This window comes from Pan troglodytes, chromosome 2, assembly GCF_028858775.2.
Source record: "Pan troglodytes isolate AG18354 chromosome 2, NHGRI_mPanTro3-v2.0_pri, whole genome shotgun sequence".
NCBI classification, from domain to species: Eukaryota; Metazoa; Chordata; class Mammalia; order Primates; family Hominidae; genus Pan; species Pan troglodytes.
Genome location: NC_086015.1, coordinates 31,103,784 through 31,124,676, shown reverse-complemented (window position 1 = coordinate 31,124,676; position 20,893 = coordinate 31,103,784). Strand labels below are relative to the sequence as shown.

The following is a 20,893-nucleotide window of genomic DNA, read 5'->3' as shown; positions in this document are numbered from 1 at the left end:
TGTGCCTAGGTGATGATCTTTTTGCAATGAATTTCCCAGGTGTTCTTTGTGCTTCTTGTATTTTCATGTCTAGGTCTCTAGCAAGGCTGGGAATTGTTCCTCAATTATTCCCCCAAATATGTTTTCCAAGCTTTTAGAATTCTCTTCTTCCTCAGGAATACCAATTATTCTTGGTATTGGGTTGTTTAACATAATCCCAGACTTCTTGGAGGCTTTGTTCATATTTTCTTGTTCCTTTTTCTTTGTCTTTGTTCGATTGGGTTAATTCAAAGACCTCGTCTTTGAGCTCCACTTGTTCAATTCTATTGCTGAGACTTTCCAGAGCATTTTGCATTTCTATAAGTGTGTCCAATGTTACCTGAATTTTTTTATTGTTTTTACTTTAAACTATCTATTTCCCTGAATATTTCTCCCTTCACTTCTTGTATTGTGTTTTGGATTTCCTTGCACTGGGCTTCACCTTTCTCTGGTTCCTCCCTGATTAGCTAAGTAACTAACCTCCTGAATTCTTTTTCAGGTAAATCAGGGATTTCTTCTTGGTTTGGCTCCAATGCTGGTGAACAAGTGTGATTTTTTGGGGGTGTTACAGAGCCTTGTTTTGTCATATTACCAGGGTTGGTCTTCTGGTTCCTTCTTATTTGGGTAGGCTCTGTCAGAGGGAATGTCTAGGGCTAAAGGCTGTTGTTGACATTCTTTTGTCCCATGGGGTGTTCCCTTGATGTAGTACTCTTACCCTTTTCCTATGGATGTGGCCTCCTGTGAACTGAACCTCAGTGATTGTTGTGTCTCTTCTGGATCTAGCCACCCAGCAAGTCTACCCAGCTCCAGGATGGTACTGAGGGTTTTCTGCACGGAGTCCTGTGATGTGAACCATTTATGGGTCTCTCAACCATGGGTGCCAGTGCCTGTTCTGGTGGAGGTGGTGGGGCGGGTGTTGCAATGGACTCCATAAGGGTTCTTTGGTGGTTTAATGCTCTATTTTTGTGCTGGTTGGCCTCCTTCCGGGAGGTGGTGTTTTCCAAAGACCATCAGCTATGGTAGCATGTAGAGGGACTAGCGGTGTGTGAGGCCCTAGAACTCCCAAGATTATACGTCCTTTGTCTTCCGCTACCAGGGTGGGTAGGAAAGAACCATCAGGTGGGGGCAGAGCTAGGTGTGCCAGAGCTCTGACTCTCCTTGGGCAGATCTTGCTGCAGCTGGAGCATTTGGGGTGTCTCCTAGGTCCTGCAGGAGCAGTCTGCTTCCTTCAGAGGGTCTGTGAATCCTCTCAGGATTCCTAGTTTGTTCTTGGAGTTGATCTGGAGCTAAAATGCATAAATTTTAATGACATCTAGAATAGTGAATCCTTTCTGGGAGGTTTTCAATAGACTTTGCCTAGATTCATCAGAGGAATCACTATCTATTGCAGCTATAGCCTTATGAAATGGATTTCTGAAATAATAAGACTTGAAAGTCAAAATGACTCCTTGATCATTGGACTGCAGAATGGATGTTGTGTTAGCATACATAAAAACAACATTAATATCCTGTACCTCCTCATCACAGCTCTTAGGTGACCAAGTATTTTGTCAAAGAACATCAATATTTTGATAGGAATCTTTATTTCAGGGCAGTAGATCTCAAGAGTTGGCTTAAAATATTCAATAAACAGAGTGCTTTCATCCAGGCTTTGTTGTTCTATTTATAGAGCATAGGCAGAATAGATTTAGTACAATTCTTAAGGGCCCTAGTATTTTTGGAATGGTCAATAAGCATTGGCTTCAACCTAAGATTACCTATTGCATTAGCTCCTAACAAGAGAGTCAGCCTGTACTTTGAAGCCAGGCTTTGATTTCTCCTCCCTAGCTATGAAAGTCCTAGATGGCCTCTACTTGCAATAAAAGGCCGTTTTGTCTACCTTGAAAATCTATTGTTTAGTGTAGCCATCTTCATCAGTTATCTTAGCTGGATCATAAGAAGATCTTACCTTGCTGCAACTTCTATATCAGCGTTTACAGCTTTGCCTTGTACTTTTATGTTATGGAAATGGCTTCTCTCCTTAAACTGCACGAACCAACATCTACTACTTCTAGCTTTCCTTCTGCAGCTCTCTCACCTCTCTCAGACTTCATAGAGTTGAAGAGGGTTGGGGCCTTCCTCTGAATTCTGCTTTGGCTTAAGGGAATGTTGTGGCAGGTTTGATCTTTTATCTTCTAAATCTTTCTCTATATAAGCAATAAGGCTGTCATTGTTATTATTCATGTGTTCACTGTTGTAGCACTTCTAATTTTCCACAAAAATCTTTTCTCTGCATTCACAGCTTGGCTAACTATTTGATGCAAGAGGCCTAGCTTTCTGGTATCTTGGCTTTTGACATGCCTTCCTCACTAAGCTTTATCATTTCTGCCTTTTGATTGAAAGTAAGAGACATGTGACTCTTTTTTCCACTTGAACAATTAGAGGCCATTGTAGGATTATTAACTGGCTTAATCTCAGTGTTGTTGTATCTCAGGGAATAGGAAGGCCTATGAAGAAGGGAAAGATGGGGGAATGGCTGGTTGGTGGAACAGTCAAGAGTACACACAACATCCATCAATTAAGTTTACTATCTTATATGAGTGCAGTTTGTGGTGCCCTAAAACAATTACAATAGTGACATGCAGGATCCGTCATCACAGATCATCACAACAGATCTAATAATGAAAATGTTTGAAATATTGCAAGAATTACCAAAATGTGACACAGAGGCATGAAGTAAATGCATGCTACTAGAAAAATGGTGCCAGTAGCCTTGCTCAATGCAGAATTGACACAAAACTTAAACTTGTAAAAAAATTTTAAAAAAGCAACATCTTTGAAGTGCAATATAATAAGGTGCAATGAGATGAGGTATACTTGTAAATACCTTGGAGTATTTCCTCTGAGATCAGGCCCTTGAAAACTATTTATTGAGTAACTGATTTAGACCCATCACTGTGTAAACTCTTGTTTATCTTTGCTATTGTATTGAAAGCAACTGCATAAGTAATCAGAAGCAGTGAGGGAATCACTGATTTTTTTGTATTAGACTTTTAAAATATTTTATTTTTATTTAAATTTATTTTATTATATTAAAATATATACATATATATTTTAGATTTCAGATTGAGATAAGAAATTTCCTTTACCAATGATTATTTGCTTCCTCATTCTTCATGCCAAGGGAGGTGCCAAACGACTGTGTACAGGGTCCCAGGAGGATGCTTCTTGGAGATGTAGATTTTTTTCATGGTCATTTTAGGGTAATGTGTTTTCAAACGGATACTCATCTCACAAGAGTTACTGGTGGTTCCAATTCAAGCCTAAATCCAAATTGCATATCACCTGTTAAATGGCAACTCACACTCGTGCCATTTGGGTTTCTGCCTGGGAGGAAAGGCTAAAGGAAGTAAGGGTTGAAAGGTATCCCACTCTCTGGTAGGAGTAAAGGGAGGTAGGTCAGCATGACTTGGGTGATGATTGTAGCATGGTGTATAAAATAATTGAATTAACAGTGAAAAGCATCACCCTCAAATTCCAAATTGCCATTATTAGTAATTTATAGTGGATTTTAAAAATATGTTAAAAGTATTTACAAATATGCTTTGAATTAGTTTGTTGTATTGACCAATTTGAGAATTGAGGACAGTGACAGAAGAGCCAATTATAAGAAGAAGAAACCTGGATATCAAAGACCTTAGGTTCATGTGGGGTCTGTTGCACATGAGCCATACCATTTTGGACATACATATGGACATCTAATCAAATTATTCCTGTGTAGAAATGTAAGCACCAGTAGCTAAGAATCTATCCATGTGTTGGCTCCTGTCTGGGGAGTAGTTTTTTAAGGATCTCAGAGTACATTTAAACCATAAGGGAGTATTAATCATTGAATCAGTCATTAAGCTTCTATTAATTCCCTTTCTTCAAGAAAAATGTTGATACAACTAAGGCTGTGTCCAAACCATTCTATAATGGTTGCTACAGCAGTTCCCTCTCCTGAAAGCAAGAGGCCTCTTTCTTCTCTCTGGGATACCTGCCTGCCCTCCACTATAGCTGGAACCTTGTTCATTCTTAATTGTCTCTGCTCAGTATGGATTCAATAATTTATTTGGGATGTTTCATATAGTGTGTCAATTAAAAATTTTTCTGTTTATATAACTACTTATTATTTTTTATATTGGGGTGCAAAAGCACAATTCTTAAAGTTGTTATTTGGCAAGTGTCTGAGTTTTATTCAACGCATTGTTGATAGAACCAGGTGGAAGACAAAAATGCTGATTCAAGAGCATTTGAAGAACAGAGATTTATGTAGTTAGGCAAGAAAGAAAAGCTGACATAAGATTGCTAAATTAAGCGTAAGACTGGTAGAACTTCTATAGGGCAATAAAATGATACCATTTTTGTGATCAAGTTCTTGACTGGGTGTAAAATCATACCAGTATATTAATTTCTGCAGGTTAACCTCTAACACTACAGGCCTGTAAACTGTCTGCTCCTTTATTGGTGTAGATTGTTAGTTAAATATACTGTGACGTTACCCATTATGGGAATATAAGACACATTACTTAAAAGAGGCTCAGCCAGAATTCAAGAGTTAAGGACTTCAAAGCAGCCTTGCCTCTGGCCTTTAAACAGCTTGTTCCTGAAGTTTCAAATGAAAGGAAGTTTGTTGCCTGATCACCCAGAGGTGAAAGGAGCTGATGCTTTGACTCAGCTTCCTGCCATTCTGTGAGAAACTCTGCCGGAGGCTAGGGTAGCAGGAGCATCTAGGCCTAGACTGTCAAGCTCCTTCCAAACACTTTTTGTCTGATTATAGAATGGTCTACTGGTCTGTGTTGGGAAGTTTCCATTGTCCATGCACCATCTCCTCTGTCACTTCCCTCTCTCTTCTGATGGAACATCATATTCTCAGTGTCTCAGTCCCAAGCTTCAGCAGTCCTTGGCTCCTGCTCCCTATGGGGAAACAGCTACAGTGCACTGTAGATGTGTATGACCTCAGCCCCCTTGGTTCTAGTCCCATTTTTACCATTCTGCCATTTCAGATGAAGAAACTAAGGCCCAAAGAAGTTGTGACTTTCTGAAAACCATATTGCAATGCAAGCCAGGCCTCTGACTTCAACTGTATGATCCTCTTCCCGTGAGATCACCTTTCCTGAAATACAGTCAGCCTTATTGTTTCTCACCATCGTGTATGGTCCCTGGCTACCTCTCCAGCTCTATACATGCTGTACTTTTTTTATTGTACTGCACACCAGCTAAACTGAACAGTTTGCTGTTCTTCAGTTGCAGCCCTCACTTAGCTGACTTCACCCTTTGCTGGAATTATTCCTTCTCCTAGGAACCCACACTCACATACAACTTCCCTCACACCCAATACATTTCCTGTGCTATTGAAGACCTTCTAATTCTTCCTGGTCTTCTCAAATTAACATTTGAATTTGCTCTTTAGCCTACATCCATGGTTGTCTGGGTGAACCTTCTATGAAATCCTTATGAGTTCAAGATTCTTCATCCAACCAGGGACACAGGGATTGATTGCTGAACACTTACAGATTTGAACTACAATTACGTTACTTTATTTCATTGTTATGATAGTAAAGAGGTGAGAGTAAATTTGTATTGTAGTTTGACAACACTGTTGGTCCAATATAGAGAAGCTCATGTGTGTTTTGGCCCCCCATTCATGAAAACAATATATTTTTTTGCTTCTTCATGGATTTCCTTCCTTAACCTTTTTTTTCTCCAGTTGTCCAAAAGTTCCTGATCCTTAGCTGAGAGAATTCAGAAAAATAATACATTGATACCATATTTTGATCAACTGGGAGAGTACAGTGTAACCCACTTTTTTGGGTTTAATTTGTAGTTATTAACAGCTTCAAAGTGTATATTGTGAATTATAGTTTCAATAGAATGGACATATAGTATAAGTCAAGTGTCAAAGCACCAGGGATGGGCAACTAACTTTGCTATTTTATTATGCAATGATATACTAAAGCAGAATGTAGTGCACAGCACTAGCTGTAAAGACCTAATGCTTCCAGCTTATTATGTCTACATGCTTTCCAAAAATAATTAATTAAATGTTGAGAGAGATAGATAGAACATCGTGTTAAAAGTAGCAGTCCTTTTAAAAAGAGAAATAATATTTCATTATGGGAAGGAGATATTGTTTTGTATTTGCAGTAACCAGAGGCGCCTTCTAGCTGTGTCCTTGCATGGTAGAAGGGGGTGACCACCTCCCTCTGGCCTCTTTTATAACGGCACTGATTCCATTCATGAGGCCTCCGCCCTTAGGACCTAATCACCTCCCAAGCTCACTTCCTCCAAATGCCATTGCCTTGGGGATTAGGATTTCAACCTGTGAATTTTGGTGGTTCAGAAGCATTTAGACCACAGCACTCAGTCTCCTCATCTGTAAAATGGGGGTAGAATCTACACCAATAAAGGAGCAGTTTACAGGCACTGGGAGGTGTTTTATGCATTTAGTCTCCTCTGTGGATTAAAGCAGACTAAATGTGTAAAACACCTCCCAGTTTCTCACCCAAGTTCTTGCTAAAAAAGAAGGACTGCTCTTCTTGCAAGTCCTATGACCTAACACTGCAAAGGGGAAACAAAATAGCTCTTTAGCATCATGCTTGCAACAGAGTAAGCTAGCAAATATAATTATGTAATGACTTTTTGACGCTTTTAAGTAAATTGCCTCTTATAAGAAATTTCGTAGTTTCCTTCTAAGTTTTAAAACACTAGTCAAATTTACTATTTTAATAAAAACTATAAAAGAATACAAAGTATCCCAATATTTTAAACTTTGATTTTATTTAAATTTTAAGGAGACCAAATATTGTGTATATATTTTGCAGTAGGAAATACCACATAGATATGAATCATGGGCATATTATGTATGACTGACATTGCACATGAACTGTGATCAGCCTCACCGATGTCTCTTTAATAAAAAATTGTTTTAATACAAATATTCTCAGTATAAAATTGATAATATAAATATATGCTGCTTTTTTTTTGGTGAACAGTCATAAAGTGTAGCGTTTTCAGTGGGCTAATCTAAAAGATATACTGAGAGAGAATGTTTTTAAAGCTAGACAAAATGTTATGGCTAACATTTGCCAAATGTTTGGCAGTTAATAACCTTTAAATGAAGAATAAAAATACACTTTGGGAGGTCGAGGTGGGTGGATCACTTGAGGCCAGGAGTTCAAGACGAGCCTGTCCAATGTGGTGAAACCCTGTCTCTACTAAAAATATAAAAGTTAGCCAAGTGTGGTGGTGCATGCCTGTGGTCCCAGCTACTCGGGAGGCTGAGGCAGGAGGATTGCTTGAGCCCAGGAGGCAGAGGCTGCAGTGAACTGTGATCATGCCACTGCACTCCAGCCTGAGTGACAGAGTGAGACCCTGTTTCAATTTTTAAAAAATGTAATAAAAGGATGAGTATTCAGAATATCTAAAGAGCATTTACAAATCAATAAGAACAAAGAACTATGGATACAAGCAAGAAATCTACCAAAGAAGTACAGCAACCTCACTAGCGTTTAGATAAATACAAAAGCAATCAGATTGGCACAGTGGAAAAGTTTGATAATATATATTGTTGACCGAGGTGTAGAAAAATGGATTCTTTTCTGGTCAGAGTGTAAATTGACTCAGCCACTTAAAAATGTATTTGTTACAATGTATCCTTGGGTCCAGCTATTTCACTTCACTGTGTCTACCCTAAAATAACTCTTGTACTTACGCACAATGAGGCATGCCGGTGTATATTCACTGCAGCATCACTTATTATCATGAGAAATTGAAAGCAAAGGAAGTGTCCACTAAGACAGAAGTGGCTATGTAAACTACAGTGCATCCAGGACACATAGTAGTCTTCAGCGGTTACAGAGAATGGGCTAGAACTGCATGTGTTGATAATAAACCATCTCCATGATAGACTAAGTGAAAAAAATAAATTGTACAACAGTTTATGTGATGTGATGTGTCACCATTTGTTTACAAAGGAAGGCAAGGAAGGAGGGAGGAAAGAAGGGAGGAAGAGTGCAACGGAGAAAGAGAGGAAAGGAGGAAGGGAGGACGGACAGACTACTATAGATTTTCTATAATAGTAGCTTTCAAATGCTTGGAAATGACTATCAATAGAAAACACATTTTATGTCTTGGCTGAGTGGACCCTTCCAACGTACTCTGAAATTTTAAAATCTAGTTCCGATTCATTTGATATCATTTTTCAAAATGCTGATCATAACATTAAAATTGGCTTCAGGACTCAAGTATGGTTTGAAAAATACTGTTTTGAAGTATACATTTATGTATGTAAATGGATAGAAAAGTGAGTGGAAGTCAACACACCCCTCTGATATCACAGGTTATTTCTGGGGAGGTGGCTGTGATGGGTGGTGGCTCCTGGGAGCCTTGAATCTCATTTGTACAACTAACATTTTTGTTTGTTTGCTTGCTTGTTTTTATAGGGGCATGCGTAATTAAATATTTTTAACTTTATTTTTTAATAACTAAGTAATCAAAAGTATTTCCAGAAGTCAAGGATGTGTTGGGATTGTGAGGGTAGTGGTCAAAGGGTCTCAATAAAAATAATTTTTAAGTTAAAAAAATTGCATAGTTGATTAATTCAGAAGGCAGACATTCTAGCTAACTCTTTGTTTTTGTATTTAGGGCCACAGATGGGCACATTCTTGTGGCAAGGTAGAGTCAAACCTATGTGATATCCCATTCAAAATGTCATCACAGACCTAAGAACTCTTTGCCATGTTGTGAGATTTTAACTCATTAAAATCTATGAATCTATAAACTATGAATGTTGCATCTACAAATCAAAAACATAGTATAAAAATGATTTTAAAAGATCAAGCTCTCCATTTTCAGAGAATGCAAAGTTAATTTTTCTGTAGCAATAACAACTTGGTCATGTTACACACTGTCTAGTATTTGTTTTGGGTCTAGACAAACAGTTACATTTTAAGAATTATTTCTCCAAGAAGCACTACTGTAGAAAATATGGCATGTGTACACTTGGCCATCTCCACAAGATGGAGCAGACAACTCCAGCTCTCTGTTTTCTATTTTAGAGCTACATTAACTCTTTCTATTTGCCTCTTTACATTTTTATCCCAAGGGTATTTATTAAACCTCATATTAATAATCAAATAATTCATATTAAAAGGAGTAAACATTGTGTCCATGGGATAGAGACTCTTTAAATTTCAAACATTTAAACAAGGTATTAACTGCAGATGAGCTAGAACTAGATTATTGTGCTAAATTCTAAACTAACTCAGTAAAGATATCTGTAAAGAAAGTAGTATTTCTTTGAATGTTTATGTTTTATTCTTTTTTGCATTTTATGTCTTAAATATACATTTTCATGTGCTTATAATAAAACAAGTTGACTCTTTTAAATGACCACATTGAATGTTCTCTTTAAATGTCTTGAAAACAAAATATTTATGGTAAAATATGCAAGCTTTCTCAGGAAGTGCTTATAATAGAAGCATTTTTAAAAATGTTTAGCTGTTGTTAAAGCAATAACTATATTCATGTTTAACTTCATAGTAGCTCAATGTTGTGTGAAGGGAAGAAAAGAGGGTCTTTGGAACTTTCATCTTTTTTTTTTTTTTTAAAAGGAAATTAGCAAGAGAAGTTTTATTGCGGAAAGCACACTCTAGGTTAAGGGGAGGAAAGGAAAGAGAAAGAGAAGGAAGAGAAAGGAAGGAAGATAATGCACATCACATATCTGAAGTCTCTTTTTGTTTTATCCAATGTGGTTCTGTGGGTGAAAAGAGGCAGAGGTGGCCTTGTAGGTAATCTAGAGAAAAGAGTCATTCCTTTAAATAATTTTATAGTCCTCAGGTTAAGAACAGACTGTGGCTATGACAGAGGATGCTGGGAAAGCAACTAATATGTAATTTGACACCGAATTAGTCTGAAAACTGTGAAGGTGGTGTGGCTGTATGATGAGAATTCAGGATAAATTATAAATGTGCCCTACTTAGACATGGAGAGAAATCTATGTGAAAATTATAATTTGTAATAATCAAAGGTTTGAAAGTTATTTAATTCTAGCTAAAAGAATTTTCATTTTTTTTGCTCTGTAAGAATGTTCAGTGATTACATTTCATAGTTTTGATAAAATTAGTCTTAAAATATGTTATGGAAGGCATAATGAATTTAAAAGTTAAAAGCATGATAGCCTCTTAACTATACATGTCTGAAGCCTGGCTTTTCAGTGGCTACTGTATCTAAGGCACTGCTGACTCCTGATGGCAGCCTGCTGTAATTGCCAGCAAAATATCCAAGTGATAAGCAGTCTTTCAGATGTTATGATAGATAATATCATTGTATTACTTAGAAGTCTGAGAAGTAAAGGGAAGATATTTTTTATTCCATGTCATAAAATGTTGAAGTATTACAGGGTCTCTGCATATTGTCTCATTGATAAGGTGAAGTCTTTGCTTTAAAATTTGTGTTAGAATTTTACTTCATTTTTTCACTAATGTAACTTTTGAAAGAGAACTTGACTAACTACAAAATTTATCACCCACAGCATCAGCAGGAATTGCTGTGTCCCAGAGGAAAGTGCGTCAGATCAGCGATCCTATTCAGCAGATATTAATTCAGCTGCACAAAATAATCTATATCACACAGGTCAGTGTTCTAGCTTTTTATTTCCTTTTCATCTTAAATGCAAGTTTGGTGCTAATATTGCTGAAGAACTATTTTGGAGGACTTTAGATTGAATTCTTGTTCTTATCCTCCCCAGCTACATACATGTGGGGACACTTTAGTTTAGCAGCAGAGCTGGGAAGGCAGTAGAGTAACAAAGCAAATATATAGGATTTTCCCTATGATTCCTAACATCCTCTCTTACTGTTAGTGCCCAAACAAACCAAACTTCAACGTAAATGGCCCTCCTGTAGGGGTGCAAGTGGAGACGGAGTTGGGATTCTTTGCTCTTAAGCAGCTTTACTCTAGGAAAGAAAGAGGAAAATAGTGCCCACACATTAATTCTGAGAATGCTAGGTTGAAAATAGGACCTTTCAGAGAGTGAAAGCCAAAACCACACAAAATCCAGAATTGTTAAAATTTTCTACTTGTAAATCTCAGTGATTCCTAGCACTGAGAAAATAATCAGTGCTAAAAAATGGCTATTAATTATTGACAGAAATATGTCTAGAAATAAACAACTTGAAGGCTCTGTTATATATGGTTAATAAAATCTTTTTTTTAGACAAAGAAGTGCAGAAGACCTTTGGACATGAAAGTCACTGTTATTTTGAAGTCTAAAATTGTGTATCTTATGTGGTTTATTCATTCATTCACTCACTTGACATATAATTATTAGGTGCCTACTATGTGCCAGATGCTATTCTAGGGACTTGAGATACATCCACGAGCAAAACATAAACATTGCCTTGCTCTAGATTCAAAGAACCAATGGGGGATGCTGTCAGCTGCCAGTTTTGGCAATTCCAACTAAATATTCAGATACTGAAGAGAAATACCACAAGTTAAATGGACCAACTGGGCCCGTTGGGCTCATATTTCATTTAACTAACCCCCATCCCTACCCAAAACATCCCAAAACAAAAAATCATTAAAAATGGTGTACCACAGTAACATGATAAGACTCTAGGAATCTTGATGTCAGTTTGCAACCAGTGTCTAGTATTTGCTGAAAGCCTGTGTATTTCCTTTTCCCCAGTAAACAGTCACTCTAGTAAATGGCTGCAGTTCTCCTTGGGGGAGGTTTGGAGGAAAATTTATAGTGTGCACTTGTAGTAATATTTCAGGGGCCTTCCTCAAGGGGTCCCAGCTTTCCACTTAATCAAGGGGCTTTGAGTCTTTGAATTGACTTGCATCTGGAAACTGTGTGAGAGGCTATAACTCTTCACTGTAGCAATGGCAACTTAGGGCAGGTTTCTGTCTACCACACCTAGATATTCTTTTCTGTTAAACTGATCAAGGAATACTTTAATAGGCAGACCATCTATTTCTTTTCCAGGAACACCCTAGTCAACTAACCACTGCCAAAGATCTCTGTTGGCTAAGGCATTCTAAATAATAGTACCTCCCTGCTGCCCTTTATGGAAGATGCTCTCAGTTTGCTATTAGTGGTCAAGTGCTGTCAGTTGGCCCCTGACAACTGGATACATTGAAATCATGTATCGTTCGGTGTCGTACCTGGCCTCCAAAGGAGAGCAACCACAGGGCTTTTCAAGGATGCTGGTGCTCCCCTTTCCAATGTATTTCTCAATGTCTTAGTGAAAGGAATGGCTTCTGGATGTTCTTGCTGAATGTGGTTAGGGAGTGGGTGTGCAAGTCACACATGGTAAATCTACCCCAATGAGCCCGTCTCTCTGAGCCTTTGAAATCACCCCTTCACATGCCAGAGAAGCTCTGGCATTTTACCCTCATCAAACACAGACCATGGTTAAGTACAAGTTTTAGTCAAACACCAGTTAAACTACTTCCAGCTGCATGAATTAACATGTGAAATCTGGAGTCTGTAGTACGTGCACCCATATCAATGAATTCAGCCTGATCTAGTGCTATAGTTTTTACCCTTCTTGGCCTACCCTTCTTAGAATCCACTCCTGTACATGTTCTCTGGGTTGCTGCTGAAATGTAATAGCAAAATCTTGCAATTCTTTTCCTATTTCATACTGGGTCATGGTGTACATGAATTCCCCTGGATCATATTGAAATAGGACCCTAGTTATGGATTTGACCCTCATTGTGTTGGGTCTCATGAGGAAATGAACATCCCTTTTAAAGACATTTGTCTTAGATGAGGTTATCATAGGGTTTTCAAGCAAAGAAAGGTTCATGTTCTCAGACACAGAGTGGCAAGCTATTTTTAATTGCTATGAAGGCTCAGAGTGACCTTGGTTTTAGGATTGTTAGTTTTACTTGGGTAGTCTCAACAAGATGTTCCTATTCCAAGTTTTAGAATTCTTTTTTTTTCTAACTTTCACATGAGAAATTTGATAACATGTGACTTCATCCGACCTTGTAATTTAGTAAGCTGCTCGATTAAATTTCGATTATCAGCCATATCAGCACTGTAGCAGAAGAAAGCAATGGATTCTTTTAGGGCTATCATGGGATCTTTCCACGTCTCAGACCATGACTTCAGCTGAGCTGTAAAGGACCCAAGCTTGTCATTTTCTTTCTGTAAGTGCTCTAGTGCATTCAAAAGAACCCATTCTGTGCCATAGTCCTTGTGTTCTTCATTACTGTTTACTAGTCAAGAACAGCAGCTATTTGGGCTTCCAAGGCACCTGCTTCAGTTGGCACTTCATCAGGATAACCTGATTAATTGTGATGCAACTGCATGCCATGGATTACTAGCATCCCATGTCCTATTGGCAACAAGCAAAGGAACAAACAAAACTCAGCACTGGGCTCAGTTCCAAGGGCACAGTCAAACCAATTCCCAAATCCTATCTGTATGGGCTCTTCTGGGACATTCCTAAAACCTGTATCTGTATCAGTGAGGGTCTAGTCAGAAACCATACCATAATTTCAACAGGGAAGGTTTAATATAAAGAATTATTAACTATGATGAGTATTATCTACTAGGGAGGGGAAGAGAAATCTAAAGGATGTAGGAAGAGCACAAAAAGAAGTCACAACCTCTAGGGCTGAGGCAGAGCACCCAAGAAAGGAACAAATATAGAATTGGGCACTCCCACACTAGGTCGAAGTCCTGACCTTACTGAAAAGATCAGAAAAATTAGTAAGGTGCTATACTGGAGAAACTTGAAGCAAAGCGTCCCTCTGGGGGACCTGGGCAAGCCCTCCACAGTGAGGTACTGTGCCCTGGAACTTGCTGGGAATCAGCACTTGAGGGTGTTGTGCTGGGTAGCACCCTCCATGGGACCAGGGGAGGCCACCCTGAGTTAGGTGTTGCTCCATGGAATTCTCTGGGGAGCGACCTGCAGAGTTGGTGCCACTGGATTTGACTGGGGGTTAGCACCAACCTCTAGGGGTCCCACATGTGCTGTTTGCTATGAGCTGCCGCAGCAAGGCAACGCAGGAGCATCACTGGAGCCAGGAAACAAGATCCATCCTCCTTCAGCATCCCTCCAGGGCTCTCTTCTGATAGAGCTTAGCATCCTGCTAGATGGCAAGGGAGAAATGTTCCAGTATCACAAGCTGGATAATGAAAGGGTGGACTTGGAGCTGACAGGCTGCTTACTGACACACTTAACCTAGGGGACTAGACAAGGAACCGCCTTCTTTGGTGTCTCCCTACCTCTGAGTTCTCCTTGCTTTCCCTTTAGCCTGGGTAGTCTTTAAGCCTGGGGCTGAGTAGCCTGGGTCTTATCTATCAAGTTTTGTCCAAACTCTGGTGTACTTTTTTCTTTCCCGATGGCTGCCTTTTGGAGATGCAAGAGTATAAAACTGATCACTTTTCTATTTTCTGCTGTCAAGCTTTCTCTTAGGCAACCACAGAATTGTCTAACTAATTACGTAAAAGAGGGTGAAGGAGTACAGGGAAATATTGGGGGAAGCTTGACTAATACATCAAAATATAATCTGCCATATCTATATTGAGTAAAGTGGTTATATTAATGCATGTCCATTTAAATACTGATATAGAAATATGGAAAAAGCATTCTTAACTTTAGTGTTATGGAAATAGCTTTAAATAGCTTTTTAGTTCTCTTAACTATTAACTATTCAATTGAGAGAAATATCCTTTGAAATTTAAATATAGTTTTCATATGCCTGTCTTGCTAATTTTTATGTAATAAAAAACTTTATAATATATACCATTTTCTTATTGGATTTCAAAGTAGTTTAAAGCAAGAGGAAAACTATTATAAATATCTTATTATTATGCTCTTGAACTGCCAGTGTAACAAATGATTTCTTTTTTTTTGGCAGAATGGCATTCCTTGCTACAAGTTCAAATATAACTATTGTGATTTTTAAAATGTATTTCAAGAATACTCTAAAGTTTATGACATTGCACACAGTTGGGAATGATTCCTCTTTGAGGAACTTTAACTTATAGTGCTAAACAAAGTCAATGACTTTCAAATAAAAAAGAAAAATACATGTAAATATTATACTAGTGTATTTGCTATAGGTTAAAGACCAAGATCAGTTACTTTGCTAATTGCAAAGGAAGACTGAAAGTAAGAATGAATTGGAAAAACAAACAAAAAGACAATATTTTCACATATTTATTTACTAGTCAAACTCTCTCAGACTTAACACTTGGTAGCTGCCCTAAACTGAGGGGCCACATATCTCCTGACAACCAGCAGATGAACTTAACAAGGAAAACTTCTTACTTTTGGTTGGTGGTGGCCTTTTCTGTCTCGTTTCCATGGAGACAGATCAGTGAAAATCATCTAAAAGCAACTATTTTAGAAGGCAGGATGTTAAAATCCTTACCTTGCTTTCTAACTGATTTGACCTCTGTTTTTATCAAAGCTGAAATGGTAATCGTAAGACCAGCAAGCTAAGAATGAAATCAGTGGTTTACTTCTATTGCTGGAACCCCAAATCTACCTTTGGACATATAAGGTGACTAAAGTACATATGTTACCTTTGAGTATGAGTCTTTATGTGTTATTGCTTAGGTCACACCTGCACAGCCCAGTGAAGCACTGGATTTAACTTTATACTTACATTTAGATTGTTTTGTTAAATAGATGCTTTGAAAATCAGGATATATAGCATCTTTTAAAAATTAAACATTGGGGCCGGGCGCGGTGGCTCACGCCTGTAATCCCAGAACTTTGAGAGGCTGAGACAGGTGGATCACAAGGTCAGGAGATCGAGACCATCCTGGCTAACACAGTGAAACACCGTCTCTACTAAAAATACAAAAAATTAGCCGAGCGTGGTGGTGGGCGCCTGTAGTCCCAGCTACTCGGGAGGCTGAGGCAGGATAGTGTCATGAACCTGGGAGGTGGAGCTTGCAGTGAGATGAGATGGTGCCACTGCACTCCAGCCTGGGTGACAGAGCAAGACTCTATCTCAAAAAAAAAAAAAAAAAAAAAAAAAAAAAAATCGGTCTCCTAGAGAACAGGCAAGCCATTTATTTGAAGCGCCTTTGAATTGTTTGTCTTCACAACCACAGTTATTGCCAATGGAAAAAAATGTAGTTCAGAATAGCAACGTGTTGTCCTCCAATGAAAATTATACTACTGACTGTCATTGGTGAAACGTTCTGTGTTTTTTCAGCAGTAGTGATGGATAAGACTAGAACCATCCATACCTGCTCATCTGGATCTCCTGTACTAATGGCAAGGGTGACCTAGATTTAACAGAATAAGATATTTAGGATAAAGTTGTATTTCTTAAATTGACTGCCATTTTCAGGGTTTGTAAATTCTAAGAGAAGTGTTATGTTTTGTGTATTTAGTTTGATAACAGTCTTTGAACATTCTGTTTTAGCATTTAGGGAAATATCCTCTTATGCAGTAATGTCAAAATAACTTTTTAAAAAATAGAATTAGGAACTAACTTAAATCACTTTTTATCAAATGGAGTCCTGTGAACAATGGATAGTCTTCTGATGTATTCTTGGAGATACTAGAGAATATAGCAAGTTCTTTAAAAGAATCCATATATTCTTCCATATGTAGAAATCTATATATTCTTTTCCAATATTAATATTATGCAAGTTTGAGAAAACCTAGTATAAAACATGCAGATCGGCTTTCATTATTTTGTTACTTTGTGTAGTATAGTAAAAACAAGCAAACAAAAACCAAGCTTTCAGGTGTGTGACTTTGAGGAAGTAATTATCTTTTTAAGAGTCACTTTCTTCATTTGTAAGATGGGGGAGCTTATGAGACTACTTGCCTCAAATAAAATAAAGTATGTAAAAATGTTTGTTTATTTGTTTCTTTATTGGAGATGGATCTTTCCATGTTGCCCAAGGCTGGTCTTGAACTCTCCTGGGCTCAAGCGGTCCTCCCACGTTTGCCTCCCAAAGTGCTGGCAATACAGCCATGAACCACCGTGCCTGGCTGAAAATGTTTCTAAACTATAAAGTGCTATCCTACAGTAATGCTAGTCATGGTGGCATCTGTTCTAGAATAATGGCTGTGCTAGAAGACACTGCTCAGAAAGTATTCTTGCATGTTACATAATGTCTTTAAGCTCTGACTTCCTCACCTATAAAATAGTACTTGCTTTATAAGTTTGTCATGGAGAAAAAAGTGAGACTGCACATAAATGAGTAGTCATAGTGTCTGGCTCAAATGAATCATAGACATTAATATTCTATTCTTAGTATTATAGTCCTTACATATAATATATTATTATGTTTATATCACCTGCAATTAAACTATGCATGAGTCATCATTTTGTGTAAAATTTTAAATTCTTGTATGAAAAAACTTCAAAGATGGGGTGCTGTCCATTGTAATAATTATTCCAGTAAGAGCAATAGCTTTCTAATATATATGCAGCTTAAGTTGACTGAATGTTAACTTACTCAAATGAGTTTTTGAGGCTTAATTCAGACCATCAGGAGCAGTAAAAACAATTCTAACTTAACTAGAGGCTTCTCAAGTTAAATAAATCGCAAGAATTCTCAGAGTACCTGAATTAATAATCTGATACTCATAGCTTCCAGTAGTGGGTTAAGTCCCCTTTGAAGGAAGCTATGAGCCCACTGGTGTTCCACACTTTCAGAAGTTTGTCATAGCAGAGAAGGCTCGCTGCCTTTCTGTTTGACAGCCCCTTGCAGTCAGCTGGGCAGCAGCTAGAGGGTTCTGGGCCAACACTGCTCTCTGGTGTTTGGTTTGGGGAAGTGGCAACTTTTGGTGCATTACAAAAGGGAATTATCAAACCTGTGCTCTGTCCAGGTACTTTCTGGTCCCGTCATTACTCCATCCCATCTTCCTGCTAGGAATATACATGCACATGCTCCTCACCTTCATGTCTGTTTCTATTCTAAGTTAAATTCATTTCTCTTTTGCTTTTCTCTCTCACACATATATATCATTTATACTCATTTTCCTTCTCATCTGTCTTTGATTTGCTCCTTAATGCTGAGAAATCTCTCTCTCTCCCTGCACCCCCCTTCCTCTCTTTTCTTTCTCTCTTCCACATTTTTTTAAATTTCCTCCTTTCATTTCATGTGAAAGGACAATAATAATTATGACTATTTGCTGGGAGCAGAGGAAGGGATCCCATCTGGATTAAGGCAAAAGAAACTATAATATTGACCTGAAAAGAGGTCAGAGGAGACTCAGTGCTGCCAACCTACAAAACATTTCAGAGTACACTGAAGTGCTTCAGTATCTCCAGAAGAGTCTTATTTCTTCGCGAATTAACGTATTTTGACTCAAACACTAGGATAAAAGATACATTTTTTATTTTTTGAGATGGAGTTTCGCTCTCATTGCCCAGGCTGGAGTGCAATGGCATTATCTCAGCTCACCACAACCTCCACCTCCCGGGTTCAAGCGACTGTCCTGCCTCAGCCTCCCAAGTAGCTGGGATTACAGGCATGCACCACCATGCCCGGCTAATTTTGTATTTTTAGTAGAGATGGGGTTTCTCCGTGTTGGTCAGGCTAGTCTTGAACTCCTTACCTCAGGTGATCCTCCTGTCTCGGCCTCCCAAAGTGCTGGGATTAAAGGCATAAGCCACTGCACCCAGCCAAAGATATATTTTTAAAAACATTTTTCAATTGAATTATTTTCCTGTTTTATATAAGTACAGTACTTCATAATGGGCCCTACATTCTACTATATTTGGGATGATGAAAAGTTTTTATTTGGCTGTGTAATCAGTGTTGTGAGCCCCTCCCTGTAGGCCCTATTCTTTGCTCTGCCATTATCTTTTATATGTCCTCCTGTCTGACAAAACTTGAGTAAATAGGGTAAGGTTAAGTTATGCTGAACGAACAGTTACACCCTGAAATTCCTTGGCTTGACACAATAGAGGTTTATTTCTTACTCAGTTGCATTTGGGCTGCTCAGGTGGCCCTGTTCCTTCTTGTGGCTGTGCAGTCAGAATAGGATGGTAATGCCAAGCTCCTTGCAGTAGGGAGGACAGTGGTGGAGAAAACACACTGACTTTGAATTGTCTTATCCTCAGAGTGACACACATCATTTTTATTGACCAAAAGTAGTCACATGGTACTAACTAAGCCTGTAAAGGAGCCTAGAAAATAGAGCAGGGTTGGGGTAATAATTATTTCTGATACATTCTTCTTTCTTTTGATCTGAGCTTTGAATTATATTCTTGTTTAATATTGAGATCTCTTACTATCACATTTTCCTTTCCACTTAGCCATCTTTTTTCTGACTGGTTCGTCTTTCTCTCCCTTCAAGTTCTTTCCATAATTTAAACAAAACCAAATATTATTTCCACTCTGAGACCCTTTTAATCCTGGCCCAATTTCTTTTCTATTATCCTTCTTCTAAATGTCACTTCATCTTTCTGTGCTTTCCAGGACTTTTGATTTTCTTGTAGAGATCCAACCTACAAAGCATGACAAATCATTTTTTTAATCCCCATTTTTTTTGTTACCATGTTTTCTAAGGTCCTACCATGACTTTCTACTACTCACTTACTAAATGTAACTCATCTTAGTCTGGTCTTAATATATGCTAATCTATCCTCTCTTTCTTCTGGAATGATTGGTACCTAAATCTGACCTCTCTGCAGCTGAATTTTCAGGAGCACTCCAAGACAGGCATCTGACTATATATACTACTAAAGCAGATATGTGTTTCCTGGTCCAAAGTGTCAGATCCTATAGTACCAAGGCTACAGTGTTTGGCATAGTTCTGGGCATATTATAAGCACCTAAACATCTGATAAAAGTGCACCATTCTGTGTCAAGACTGTTCTTCACAAAATTCAGTATATGTGTGCAATTAACAAATAATTTGTTAAATGAAAAATAATATCAATCAATGAAGAAACAATAAGATAAATGGAAGCAGCCATTTGAAAAAGAGCAAAATAATATATTCTTTCTGAATCGCAGGGTAAAAATTATAGCATCTAGTCATGCTATTTGCAGTAAAATTTAAATTCTCACATAGTCCTATTGAGTGAATATTGTTACATGGGCCCTCAGCGAATGCTTTTTGTAGTCAGCTGTGTAGTGTTAACAATTTGTTTATAATGATTGTTTTCTTATTTTATGCAGCTTCCTCCAGCTTTGCACCACAATTTGAAAAGAAGGGTTATAGAGAGATTCAAGAAATCCCTCTTCAGCCAGCAGAGTAACCCTTGTAATTTGAAATCTGAAATTAAAAAGGTATGGTATTCTATATATAGGAATTCTTTTGCTGACAAAACCACATCATAAGAGGTACATTTTATACCTCCTTTACTTCGTACTTTAAGCTCTATCCTCTATTAAAGTTTCTTATTGCTGCTTTACATACTAAATTGAGGATATGTCTTTGCTTCTGATTTTCTCTATTTCCGTGGCCCTTATTTTTAGATAACAAATGGATAGCTTTTTCAGTATTTTTGTATGTTTTCCTAAGAAAAAGTAATATTTAATTTGAAATGTGTATATTTTAGCCTCTTCTAGAGAATTATATTCTGATATTTTATTAGAATAATCTTCAATAAGCTCCAAAATTGAGATTTGTCACTCTGAGGAAGTCATTTAACCATCTGGGGCCATTGATTTTTTTATTATCTATGAAAGCTGACTGAACTATTTCTAAGGTTCTTTCCATCTTAGATATTCTACAATCTTCTAGACCTTAGATACTAGCAGACATTTCTGTCTATACATATAGCAACTAAACTACAAAAATACTAAATCAACTGGGCAGAAAGAAAATTGTTTACCTCTGGTTAACAAAACTTGATATTGGAAAATCCCTTTGTCCTGGTTGGTAGACCTTTCGATACAGCC

The 20,893-nt window shown here is 37.9% G+C and overlaps 1 protein-coding gene across 43 annotated transcripts in view; it reads left to right on the top strand.

Moving 5' to 3' along the window:
• Positions 1 to 20,893, top strand: part of NEK10 (NIMA related kinase 10) — a 259,118-nt gene that overhangs the window by 216,435 nt on the left and 21,790 nt on the right. For 24 of the 43 annotated variants that reach the window (XR_010155540.1, XR_010155535.1, XR_010155530.1 and 21 more), the window contains 2 exons: positions 10,571 to 10,671; positions 20,168 to 20,278. Coding sequence is in view for 31 of the 43 variants with exons in the window: in XM_016940607.2 (XP_016796096.1) it covers positions 10,571 to 10,671; positions 20,168 to 20,278 (212 nt within the window). In the remaining 12 variants the exon portion in view is untranslated. Of the gene's footprint in view, positions 1 to 8,682; positions 8,713 to 10,570; positions 10,672 to 20,167; positions 20,279 to 20,893 lie in introns of all 43 variants that reach the window. The other 19 variants (XR_010155533.1, XR_001713217.4, XR_010155534.1 and 16 more) reach the window with 1 other exon arrangement.